This window comes from Salvia splendens, chromosome 3 (genome assembly GCF_004379255.2).
Source record: "Salvia splendens isolate huo1 chromosome 3, SspV2, whole genome shotgun sequence".
NCBI classification, from domain to species: Eukaryota; Viridiplantae; Streptophyta; class Magnoliopsida; order Lamiales; family Lamiaceae; genus Salvia; species Salvia splendens.
In genome coordinates this window covers 11,205,289-11,217,393 of record NC_056034.1, presented here as the reverse complement: position 1 = coordinate 11,217,393, position 12,105 = coordinate 11,205,289, and the positions used below count along the sequence as shown (strand labels likewise).

General features: G+C 40.2%; 3 protein-coding genes across 5 annotated transcripts; 2 read left to right on the top strand and 1 right to left on the bottom strand.

Annotated features, from left to right (window-relative positions):
* Window positions 1-3,454: 3,454 nt before the first annotated feature.
* Window positions 3,455-7,041, top strand: LOC121794926 (transcription factor bHLH49-like). Of its 2 annotated transcripts, none has more exons than XM_042193333.1 (9): window positions 3,455-3,706; window positions 4,293-5,171; window positions 5,281-5,508; window positions 5,630-5,695; window positions 5,779-5,847; window positions 5,946-6,017; window positions 6,117-6,311; window positions 6,397-6,481; window positions 6,558-7,041. In XM_042193333.1, the coding sequence occupies exons 2-9, from the start codon at window positions 4,380-4,382 to the stop codon at window positions 6,593-6,595; spliced, it is 1,545 nt and encodes a 514-aa protein (XP_042049267.1). In that variant the 5' UTR covers window positions 3,455-3,706; window positions 4,293-4,379; the 3' UTR covers window positions 6,596-7,041. The 2 variants fall into 2 exon arrangements, with proteins under 2 accessions (XP_042049267.1, XP_042049266.1); XM_042193332.1 differs by having other exon boundaries at window positions 3,456-3,706; window positions 6,391-6,481.
* A 124-nt stretch (window positions 7,042-7,165) lies between these two features.
* Window positions 7,166-11,125, top strand: LOC121794925 (putative pentatricopeptide repeat-containing protein At1g68930). 2 transcript variants are annotated; one of them, XM_042193331.1, is made up of 3 exons: window positions 7,166-9,657; window positions 10,339-10,482; window positions 10,997-11,125. In XM_042193331.1, exon 1 carries the CDS (start codon window positions 7,316-7,318, stop codon window positions 9,593-9,595), a length of 2,280 nt encoding a protein of 759 aa, XP_042049265.1. In that variant the 5' UTR covers window positions 7,166-7,315; the 3' UTR covers window positions 9,596-9,657; window positions 10,339-10,482; window positions 10,997-11,125. The 2 variants fall into 2 exon arrangements, with proteins under 2 accessions (XP_042049265.1, XP_042049263.1); XM_042193329.1 differs by lacking the exons at window positions 10,339-10,482; window positions 10,997-11,125 and adding an exon at window positions 10,042-10,172.
* Window positions 10,257-11,867, bottom strand: LOC121794927. The gene is made up of 3 exons (XM_042193334.1): window positions 11,715-11,867; window positions 10,993-11,621; window positions 10,257-10,920 (listed from the first exon to the last, which is right to left on the bottom strand). The coding sequence occupies exons 1-3, from the start codon at window positions 11,865-11,867 to the stop codon at window positions 10,770-10,772; spliced, it is 933 nt and encodes a 310-aa protein (XP_042049268.1). The 3' UTR covers window positions 10,257-10,769.
* Between the last annotated feature and the right edge of the window lie 238 nt (window positions 11,868-12,105).

Below are 12,105 nucleotides of genomic sequence, written 5' to 3'. Positions count from 1 at the left end.
TATAATATAATTACATACTACAAGAATGAAATAAAAAGCAAAAAAAAGATGGTACATATTTTAACTCTTTAATTAGGCCAAGCGTACCGGCGCTTATTGAGCATGTATCGGCATGCGCTATTGTCTAATCAAAGTCTATCATGTGGCATTATTTTTATTTTTTTAATATTTTAATTCTTAATATATAAGGGTAATATAGATATTGTTCAAAAGCATATGATTAATGTAAAGATTGCACACTGAATGTTCATCGTTGTGGATATTTTTACTCTCTAAAATATTGTAATATGCTTTATTTTTAGATAAATGTTATAGTCTTAACACATACTCCATGTATTGGAAGTGGATAATTTTTCATTTTGAAATTTGTATTAAGAAACATGATCAATTTCCACCTACTCTTTCTGTCCCATTCCTAAAAAAATACTCCATCCGTCCCTAAATAAGAGTCGCTAATTTCCATTTTGGGACGTCCCCCCATTAAGAGTCACTCTTCATTTTTACCATAAATGGTAGTAGGCCCCACATTTCACTAATTCACTCCACTCACATTTTATTATAAAACCAATATAAAAATATGGGTCCCACATTCCACTAACTTTTTCAACCATCTTTTCTCTATATTTCTTAAAACTCGTGCCCGGTCAAAGAGCGACTCCTATTAGGGGACGGAGGGAGTACATCCAAAAGAATTAATAGAAAATGTTACTTTTCCAGAGTGTAAAAAACAACATACTACTACTATGTACTGTTCTCCAAAGAATTGGGCAAAGATTCCACACATATACAAGAATAATCAACGGAAAATAAGATTTGGCATAAGGTGGGATACAAGTACAACACGTAACACACACATATAGGAGTATATGTATGTAGTAGTGTAAAATAAAATTTTAGTAAGGGAGTTAAGAGCATCGGTAACGCTAGGGGCCGGGCCGCAAATCGCGAGTCCCGGCCCGTCCCATGCGTTACACGGAGGCGAGTCACGGCCCAGGCCGCTCCCGGGGCCGCGTTCCCGGCCTGGTGAGCATCCCGCGGCCCGGCCCGGCCTAGGGTTACACGGTGCGGGACGGGCCGCAAACCCCCAAAATGTATTTTTTTTTTATTTTTTTGTCCATTTATACCCATTTCTTCAATATTCTTCCACCAATTTCTCCATTTCTATCCTCTAAATTATTTCAATATTTTTTCTAGGACGTGTAATTTTTATTTTTTAGGATTTAATATTTTTTTTTAGGATTTGTAATTTTTTTTCTCTAGGATTTGTATTTTTTTTCTAGGATTTGTAATTTCTTTTTTCGACTGAACAATGTATTTTCCCGGTTTGAATTGTTCAACGTATTGCATTTACGAATAAAATAGGTTGAAGTTGTGAATAGTGTCATTTATTAGTTGCGGCCCGGGCCGCAACCTGCAGGGTTACAGCAGTTGGGGCCTGGGCCGCAACTGTAGAGGAATGATGACGTGGAGGGGACTTGTGGCCGGAAATGGGGACGGGGTTAATGATGCCCTAAGAGCATCGCTAACGCACTGGGCCGGGCCGCAAAATGCGAGTCCCGGCCTGTCCTAAGCGTTGGAGGAGAGGAAGTTCCGGCCCAGGCCGGTCCCGGGGCCGCATTTGTGGCCCGGTGACGCTCCCGGGGTCCGGCCCGGCCTAGGGTTAATTGCTTCGGGACGTGCCGCAAACCCCCAAAAAAATTATTTTTCTGTTTTTATTTTTTTATTTTTTTTGCCTATTTTTACCCATTTCTTCAACATTCTTCCACCAATTGAGGCTTCAAGGTTAGAGCAGTTGAGGCTTGAGCCGTAACTGTAGAGGAATGATGATATGGAGGGGACTTGGGTTTTAGAGGACAGGTTAATGATGCCGTAAGTTATCAAAATAATGAGAGAGCCTAGAGAGGTAGAGTAGCTCTAGAAGCAATCCAAGTTGGTCATGAAGGGTGTGAAACCAAGCTAGTAGCTAGATATAGGTCTCTTGACCAAATAAACCTTAAAATAAGAACAAATATTATAAACTCACATTCCTAGGTGTAATGAATGTCATTGTCCAAATTTAATTGTTTTATGATAATAGTAATTTAACATTAAGAGTTGGCACTGTCAGTTGCTAGCTCAATCCAGTCTTATCTTTATTAATTTAAAAACATAAGTACAAACAAAAGTAAAGTTAAATACATAAAAGGCTGTAACAATAATGTACATGCCCTTAAGGTACAAATCATGAGACTTAAAAGTAAAGTTTGGATAACAATATATTGGGTGAGAGTTAAAAGTGGAAGATATACGTATTATTTTTATTCAGACATTAAAGAGAAACCTACATAAATTAATATTATTATGTAATGGGAAAGTATTTATGCCATGTATAAGTGTCACATACTCATGCATTCACCATTAATTTTGTACTATTTCATACCTACTACGGCTTTGCTCAGGATTGTGGGATATTTCTTTTCTATTTTGAGTAAATGGAAATTTTGTTAGGTAGGATATTTTTGTGAGGATAACATGAAATAGTATTTGATTGAGCGGTGAGCACTATGAAAATTTGTGTATTTATGACTCGAAATTCCATATATACCAATTTTATTTTGAAGTAAGTTTATGAATATGGAGTGTAACCAATTTCAAATGACACATCGTAATAATAAAAGTCAACTAAGACATTAATCTTTAAAACTCAAAATGACTGAATAGAGTTGTCTAACATCAAATTTCACCATTTTGTTATTTCCAAGTCAAAGAAAAAGGAAAAGACTATTTTTTACTGAAGCGGTTTAAGAATTTCTTAAACCGATTTTGATTTAAAACTTGTTCTCGTTGTTTTGTTTTTAACAGTTTTTCTCAATCTTCTACTCCATATTTTTCTTGATTTTGGGTTGAAATTGACAGTCAACAATCAAATTACTCTTCCAAAAATGTTGAAATTGGAAATGAATTAGTAGAACGATATGTCTATATATGTTCGGTTCGTAATATACATTGCAATTATCCGATTTTGAAGAAATTCAAGAGTTTTAATTTAAAATAACTTGAAATAAATTAAAATAACTAACCAGGAGTATAATATAATTAAATAGAAATTTAACTAACAGCTGTGGCGATGGTTTACTAAATAATTATTGATCAAGAATTTTACTCCTAATAAATACTCCCTCCGTCCCATTGAAGATGACTCACTTTCCTTTTTAGTTTGTCCCAATCAAGATGACCCATTACTAAAAATAGAAACACTTTTATCTCTACTTTATTCCATCTATCTTACTTTACTCTCTCCACTTAACACACAAAATAAAGCTACCTAAAATCCCGTGCCGTCCAAGGAAGGGGTCATCTTCCTTGGGACGGAGGGAGTAGAAATTTTCTCTTTTTTGATTTTGTTTTGAAGCATGAAGTGCTCTGTTTTTTATGCAAGGCGTGGGTATAAATGCAGCATCTTTCCTAATAAGTTATCCTTTTCATTTCCTTCAAATCACCCATTTATTTTGCTTCCTCTCTCTCTCTGCGCTCCCTGATCTTGTTTCCCCTCTTTCTCTCTCTTCTTTATTGTTTTCTTGAATGCTCTCAGGTCACTGTGCTCAGTACATAAACAGTCTCAGCTTTGAACGAAACCAATTCAAATTTTGAAGAAAAAAAAGAATTCTGGAAGGGCTGCTCAAAAACAGTACAGAAGCTCTTAAAGGCAGCCCACAATCTCAAAATGGTATCTTTTCTTTGCTTTTGTTCCCTTTTAAGTTCTGCCTCACCAGAGCACTTACTGGAATCCCCTTTTCTCCATAGGGTTTGTTTTTGAACGAGTAAATGGGGGTGCCTACTCGTATTTATGATGCTCAATTTAATGTCTCTGCTTCTATTGACTCAGTTTCCTCTCTCTGCTTTCATTTAATGTCTTTGAGCTCTTTAATTGAGCATAGCTATGTTTTTCCCTCTCTGCATTAATGGGGTTTTTGGTGCTTTAATTTCAGAGAGAAATAGCTTTGGGAACAGTAGTTTTCAGTGGTGTAGTTGTGGCATTCCGTTACATGTTTTTGGCTCTGTGTGGTGTTTTGTTTCTCTCCTCTTCAATTCACGAGTCATAGAACTTGGAGAGAGATATTTAATCCCTAATCTGCCCAGCTGTTTCTGATAGACTACTTTGACTATGTGTTTTGGTGTTCTAGCTGGGCTCATTTATCGAGTATCACAATAATGTCTTGAATGCTTTTTATGAGAATTCTTGGAATTTGTTGATCATTAGGGTTGATAATTTAGGGCACTTCTAATTTGGGTTTCATTTTGCTTGTTACCAGGAGGTTGTGATTCTTTGAAGGAGTGTAATTAGTCCTTTGCTTGGTGGTTTCTTCTTCTCCTCTCTCTCTATCTCTCTACCTCTAGCTATGGATGTTGTTGGAAAAGATGCTAGTGTTGAGCCTTCTAATGCAAATGATGATTCTTTAAACTATCACACTCCTAATATAGCTCCAGAGTGGCAAGTTAATGGAAATAATTTAACTAACACGTCTATTGGGATGACGTCCGTCTGCAATTCAATGGTGGAGTCCTCTGCTTGCTCCTCGCCCTCGATGGTTGATTCATTTTGCCCTACGGTTTGGGACCATTCGATTAACGGACAGAGTTTGGGGTATTGCGATGTGAATGTACAGAATGATGTTAGCACTTCTAGTAACCTTGGTTCTGTGAGGGCTGATTTGGGTTGGAACCCAAGTGCAATGATGCGAGGGGGTATGTTCATGCCGCCTGTTTCGGGTATGCTGCCTAACTTTCCGGCTGATTCTGGTTTCATTGAGAGGGCAGCGAGATTTTCGTGCTTCAGTGGAGGGAATTTCGGTGAAATGATGAACCTGTTTGCTGTTCCTGACCCGCTGAATCCGTTCTCTCAGGGGTTGGGTGTGGTTCACTCGCAGAGGCATGAAATGAACATGGCCGAGTTGTCCAAAGAGGGTGGTCTGTTTATGGGGAAGCCGGGGGCTGAAGGGAGCCCTTTCAAGAATGAGAAGAGGAGCGAGAGTTTACATGATGAGGCCAAACAGGGAGTTGGGATAGCGGGTAATGACTCTGACGAGGCTGAGTGTAGCGGCCGTGGCCCTCAAGAGGAGGTGGCCTGCATGACGGGAGAGTCTCCTGGCAAAGGGCTTGGCCCTAAGAAGAGGAAGAGAGGAGGGGTGCAGGTTTTGATCTTGTTCAGTTGTTCGTTATTTCATTTCCACACTGCAGCAAAAATGCGTGCAGCTAGCCAGTCTTTAGTGATTTTTTATTCAGTTGTGTTTGCCTTGCCAGAATGCTCAGAATGATGAGAATAATGAAACCCCAACGCAGTCCGCTGAGACGACAAAGGACACCAGGGAGATGAAACAAAAAGGTGATCACAACACTACATCAAACAGCAATCCTGGCAGCAAGAATGGGAAGCAGGGGTCTCGAGGCTCGGATCCGCCTAAGGAAGATTACATACATGTTAGAGCACGGAGAGGTCAAGCAACGAACAGCCACAGTCTCGCTGAGAGGGTAACAATCTTGTGATCAGTTCTTTGCTCGACACTCGAAATGCGACAACTTCCATGATTACTGTGACCTACTATTTTGTTTCTTGAATCGAAACTAGATAAATGACCTGTTGATGATGCAGGTGAGAAGGGAAAAGATCAGTGAAAGGATGAAATTCCTTCAGGATCTTGTGCCTGGTTGCAGCAAGGTATTGTATTGTTAATTAAGGGTCAAAATTAGCACAGAAATTCATTGTTAGTTGCTGATTTCTCTTTTGTTTTCGTGTATAAGGTCACCGGAAAAGCTGTAATGCTCGATGAAATCATCAATTATGTGCAATCACTACAACGGCAAGTTGAGGTATGGATAAGTTCGCCTAATTTTCAATGGTTCGTAATTATACTAGACATTAGTGATTTGTGGAGTTTATCATGAGAATTGATTCACTTGTGTTTCAGTTCCTATCAATGAAGCTCGCGACTGTAAATCCTCGTTTGGAGTTCAACGTTGAAGGGTTCCTAACTAAAGATGTAAGATTACACACCTCCTACACCCAAATCATTATATTGTTGGAGCACTCATGCAGTTAGATCCTCGTTTATCTGAAAAAAGTGACAAATTGACGACAGATGCTACAATCTAGAGGTGGTATGTCGTCACTAGGATTATTGCCAGATATGACTATGCCGTTTCCTCCAATTCATCCGCCACAACTGGGACTAATCCAGACATGTATTCCAAGTAACTCTGCTGAAGCTCTTCGTAGACCAATCAATATTCAATCACCATCCGTCTGTGCAGGATTCAAAGAACCTTCTTCTCAAGTAAGCATTTCATCAATCTCTGAAGTAGATTTCTATTCACATCTTCTCCTAATTGAAGATTTCCAACTGAATTCATCAGCCTCAGGTATCCAACTGGGAGGATGAACTTCACAATGTCGTGCACATGGGCTTCACCTCGAGTGCTCCTTCCAGTAGCCAGGATTTAAGTGGTAAATAACAATCAAAATCACCATCACAAAATCTTGCTTGATGATCTCAGTTCTTGACGGCTTCCTTTCCTTTCAGGCTCTCTGCCACCAGGACACATGAAAGCCGAGCCCTGACCAATCATCAATCCCTGTAATCTAATATCTTCGGAGTGGATTACCTAGAACGAAGCAATTGAATGTATTCCTGAGCTCAGGCAGATTAGGATTCTCACTAGTACATACTTATCCTTGTCTGGCAATTGAAAACTTACATATACTGGATTCTGGAGTTGGAACTCTCTGGGCGAAAAGGCGTAGCAACAAACGACTGCGTAGTATTCAAGCAGTTCTACTTCAGAGCCGTCATCTCCAGCTCCATTATGTCGACAAATGAGAATTGTACATTCTTGAGTTATGCTGGGAGAGATTTCTGCACATGATATTCATAAAAATCAAGTATAAAAATGTTGTCTTTGCTCAAATGTGTTATGATCAGAAAGATTTGGCCTTGTTAAATGGGTGCCTCAAATTTGTAGTATAAAAATTTGTGCATTGTTTTCGTTTTCGTTTTCCAGGTTGCATATGAATCTGTTCATTAATAGTGCTTGTTCAAATATAAAGCAAAAAATTAGTGCAAAGTGAATCCACCCCTCTGGATTTTCTAAAAACGTTTAGATACAATCACACGCGTTGTAATATTTGCAAAACCTTGTAGCAAGAGGTTGAGTATCATTTTCTCGAGTATCATTTTCTTCTCACCTTTTCAAAATTGGGGAAAATCTGATAGGCATTAGGTTTTTGGATAAATGGTAAAACCAAAGCAGAGTAAAATTAAAGCATCATTAAGTCGAGGCTATGAGAGGGAACACACCGTTTCCGCCGAGGCATATCTTGGACAATGCCGCATCGAAGGTTTCCGATTACTATGTTTCGTGGCTGAAGCAATGCTGCGAAGCCTACAGCATACGGCAAGTGAAACAGCTCCATGCACACATCATCAAGAACCTTGTGGACCCGGAGCCTTTCTTGCTAAACAATCTCATCAATGGGTACAACAAGCTGGGCAACATCGCCTATGCACGCCAAGTGTTCGATCAAATGCGCAGACCAAACCATTTCTCTTGGAACACTGTTCTATCAGTCTACTCGAAGCAGGGGGACGTTGTGAATATGGAGAAGATGTTTAATTTGATCCCACGTAAAGATGGGGTGTCGTGGAACCTGGTTATATCGGGTTATATAAAATGCGGATTGATCGAGAAGGCGTTGGAGGCTTACAAATTGATGTTGAGGCAGGGGTTGGAGAGTTTGAACAGGATCACGCTTTCTACAGTTATAATAATGCTGTCGAAAAAGGGTTGGGTGGATTTGGGAGAGGTGATTCATGCCCAAGTAGTAAAGCTCGGATTCGAGTCTTATGTTTTTGTGGGGAGTCCTTTAGTTGATATGTATGCGAAATGCGGATTGATAAGTGAGGCAAAGCGTGTGTTTGACGAGTTGCCGGAGAGGAATTTGGTTGTTAACAACACGATGCTTATGGGCTTTCTGGGGTGTGGGATGCTGCAAGAAGCATACAGTTTGTTTGGAAGTATGACTGAGAAGGACTTGATTTCTTGGACGACCATGATCACCGGGCTAACACAGAATACAATGTATAGAGAGGCACTAGAGCTGTTACAAGAGATGAGAATGAATGCAGTGAATATGGATCAATTTACCTTTGGAAGTGTCTTGACTGCTTGTGGAGGTCTTTCTGCATTGCAAGAAGGGAAGCAGATTCATGCTTATCTGACTAGAACTGATTATATGGACAATGTTTTTGTGTCGAGTGCACTTGTTGATATGTACTCAAAGTGTGGTGACATCAAGAATGCTGAGAGGGTTTTCAGGAAAATGTCGTACAAGAATATTGTGTCGTGGACTGCCATGTTAGTAGGTTACAGTCAGAACGGGTACAGCGAGGAAGCTGTTAGGATATTATGCGAGATGCAGAGAAACGGAGGTGAGCCGGATTATTTCACTTTAGGCAGTGTGATAAGCTCCTGTGCAAATCTGGCTAGTATCGAAGAGGGAGCTCAGTTTCACGGTCAAGCATTGCGATCCGGTTTGATTGCCTTCATTACCGTCTCAAATGCACTTGTAACCATGTATGGTAAATGCGGCAACATCAAGGAGTCACATCAGTTGTTCAATGCGATCAAAGTGAAGGATCAAGTGACTTGGACCGCATTGATTTCATGCTATGCCCAGTTTGGAAAGGCTAATGAAACTATCAGTTTGTTCGAGGAAATGTTGGTTCGTGGTCTCCAGCCAGATGGAGTTACCTTTGTTGGGGTTCTCTCGGCCTGCAGCAGGGCTGGCTTCGTGGACAAAGGCCGCCATTATTTCGCTTTAATGGTGGATAAATATGGGATTAGGCCAGTTCTTGATCACTATACTTGCATGATTGATCTGTACAGTCGAGCTGGGCAGTTGGAAGAAGCGAAAAAATTCATACTTGAAATGCCTTTCCGTCCTGATACAATTGGTTGGTCTACGCTGCTGAGCTCGTGCAGAAACCGTGGTAACATGGAAATAGGGAAATGGGCCGCAGAATCTCTTCTAGAATTGGATCCACAAAACTCTGCTGGCCATGTGTTGCTTGTCAGCATCTACGCTGCTAAAGGGAAATGGGACGAGGTAGCTCAGTTGAGAAAAGGAATGAAAGAGAAGGGAGTCAGGAAAGAGCCGGGATGTAGTTGGATCAAGTATAAGAACAGAGTGCACATTTTCACTGCTGATGACAATTCAAGCCCGTTTTCTGGTCAGATATATCGGGAGTTGGAGAAACTTGGTGATAAAATGAGAGAGGGTGGATATGTGCCTGATGTGAAATCTGTTCTGCACGATGTTCAGGAGTCGGAGAAACTGAAGATGCTGAACCATCATAGTGAAAGGCTAGCGATTGCGTTTGGCTTGATTTTCGTTCCTCCCGAGTTGCAGATAAAAGTGGTAAAAAACCTCCGTGTTTGTGATGATTGCCATAATGCAACCAAAATAATTTCAAAGATCACACAACGAGAGATTCTCGTTAGAGATGCTGTCCGGTTCCATTTATTCAAAAATGGGGAATGTTCTTGTGGAGACTTTTGGTAGTGGATGGCGATCGGGCTAAAGAGATGCCGTAAGCCTCCAAACTTGTTCCTGGATGGCTGAAGGTAATGTATGAGTATCATACAGATTCTGAAATACAGAATTTTAATACAGCATCACATTTTGTTAGAGATTCAAGCTTCATCTCCTATGGAGAATAATGCATTGATTCTGACATTTATTTCTCTATGATTTTTTAGGCGTTTTATAATTGGTTACTGATATGATATCAAGCAACTCCAGAGGAGCTGATTATATTGAATATTTTGTGTATTCTATATATACCTTTTGTGCTTGATATTGAATTTTTCAGCGCCCTTCGAATCTACATATATACTTCTATAATTCGCAAGATAGAACACCGTTTTATTCGTTGTTAATAGTATGAATTAACACGTTAAATTAACAGCAATTATTATTTTTACTTTTGTTCTAATTTATGATAGCAGTTGCAAAGTTCAGGACTGGATTCGAGTGAGTTAAGATCAAGTAATGAGTTGCTCGTATGATTTTCCATGCTTGAACTGCTTAAAACAATAAGGAAATTGAATTTATGTCAAAGAAAATCATACTGAAAGCCAAACTACAAGATATTTGTATTAAATCTCAGAGATCTTGAAACTGAAACTTGATGAAGGACAGATGTGGAAGCTGATACGAGATGTACTCTGGTCCGTTCACTTCATTCTTTTGATTCTTCTTTCCATGTTTTCGTTGAGTCTAACTGGTTGCTCTGCTTAAATCAGCTCATGATGATGAGTGTTTGTGCAAAACCACGATCAATGTTGATGGACTAGAAAGATGTAACGCGAGATTACCTGAATATGAGTGCAGATGTCTATGACTTCAGGAAGTGGTGCCCAGTCGCCAAAGTTTCTCTCGATGAACTGGTACGCGATTCCACTTTTACCTTTGCCTACTATGAAGAGTCCACCCTTGATCTCACCTTCACCCTTGAAATTATTTTGAATGCCGGAAGCCTTTGCTCTCCTGTAGTTTGCGATCGCTCTAGGATTGAGTAGGAAACCAGATATGAACTTTTCTTTGAGCAGCTTCCCTCCACCAAGAGCCTTGAAGAACTCCTGCCCCCTGTCATAGAGCACAACACCACCCCAGTATCGCGGCCAGAAATCTTTTATCTGAAACCATTCAACTTGTTTTAGTAAACATTGTTTAGTCATTTCTCATGATGCATAATAATCCGAGGGAGATGTTGAACCTCTGAGTCTATGTGCTCATGAAGAACTGCAAACAGTTGAACTCCAAGAGCATCAAATATAGGTTTCTTGGAGTAGAGTTGATGCACTTCAGCTCGGCACATGATGCACCTGATTTCATAGATATGGGTTAATTATAGTTTATGACTTGGAAGTTTCGCGCTTATTTGAATGAAATCGTACCCAGGCCTACGAATGCAGACAAAGAGAGCCGGTTTCTCTCGCCACAGCTCTGAAGCCTTCATCGGTGGTGTCTTTGACTTGATCAACCGCTCCATTCCAATCTTGTATTCGGGAGTTAGTTTCTGGACGGAGATATTCTCTATCGTGGAGTAAGGAGCTACATTCTCGACTACTGGGGGAGGTTCCACACAGCCACAGGCCCTAGGCTCTGCCGGCATTGCTGCAACGATCCCCTTGAAGACATATCCATCTTTTATTTTAAAGCTTGCCATGGACCGTTCCACGGTAAAATCAGAACCAGAACTGCTTCTTCCAGACGATCTCAGCGTAACAAGTTTATTGGAATTCGCAGGTGTGAGCTGACTCTTATGTATGCTACTATTTCTGGATGGCAAGCTGTTTCGCCTCCTTGCTGGGAGGGTATACGATGCTGGCAATGGATCCAGTGAGCACGCTGTGCTTCTGTTCATGAAACGAGCAATATGGCCTCGTTTCATACCAAATTGAGAAGCAAGATCGTCATTACTCAAGCCAAGAAGCTCAGGCAAACTCTTCCTAGAGGCCTCTAACTGATCCCCGTACTGCATCAGCGTCCGGTCATGCAGGTATGACCTAATTTCAATTGCATCCTTGAGCAGGGTAGATTGAAGTTGTTAGCACAGTTACTTCAAAACTGAATAGCATGAGAATGGATAGAATAGTATTTTGATAGAGAAACCAACCTTCTGCTGTCGAGTCAGGCCGATATCATCCATGTCTTCCGAATTCATTACCTTCAAAGTAGGTACATCGTCCCAGCCTTCACCTAGCAGCCTTGGCAACAATTCTTTCAGACATCCATTCCCAACAAAATCTTCTATTGAGAAAGAAGACATTTTGTTGTTTAAGTTAGTACATTTCTCCCAGTCACCCTTTATAAGTTACTGACTTGCATCTCATTAGATGATGTCAACATAAGAATTATATGTACGACATTTGTCGCACTCCCCCCTGTTGAGTTCTCAATTAAACTTCTTTTTATTTTATTTAGTTTTTTGCAACAAGATTTTCTTGTTCCATAGAAAGTAGGTATTTTCTTGATGTCGGATGTGGTTGGATACTTGCTGAAAAGAG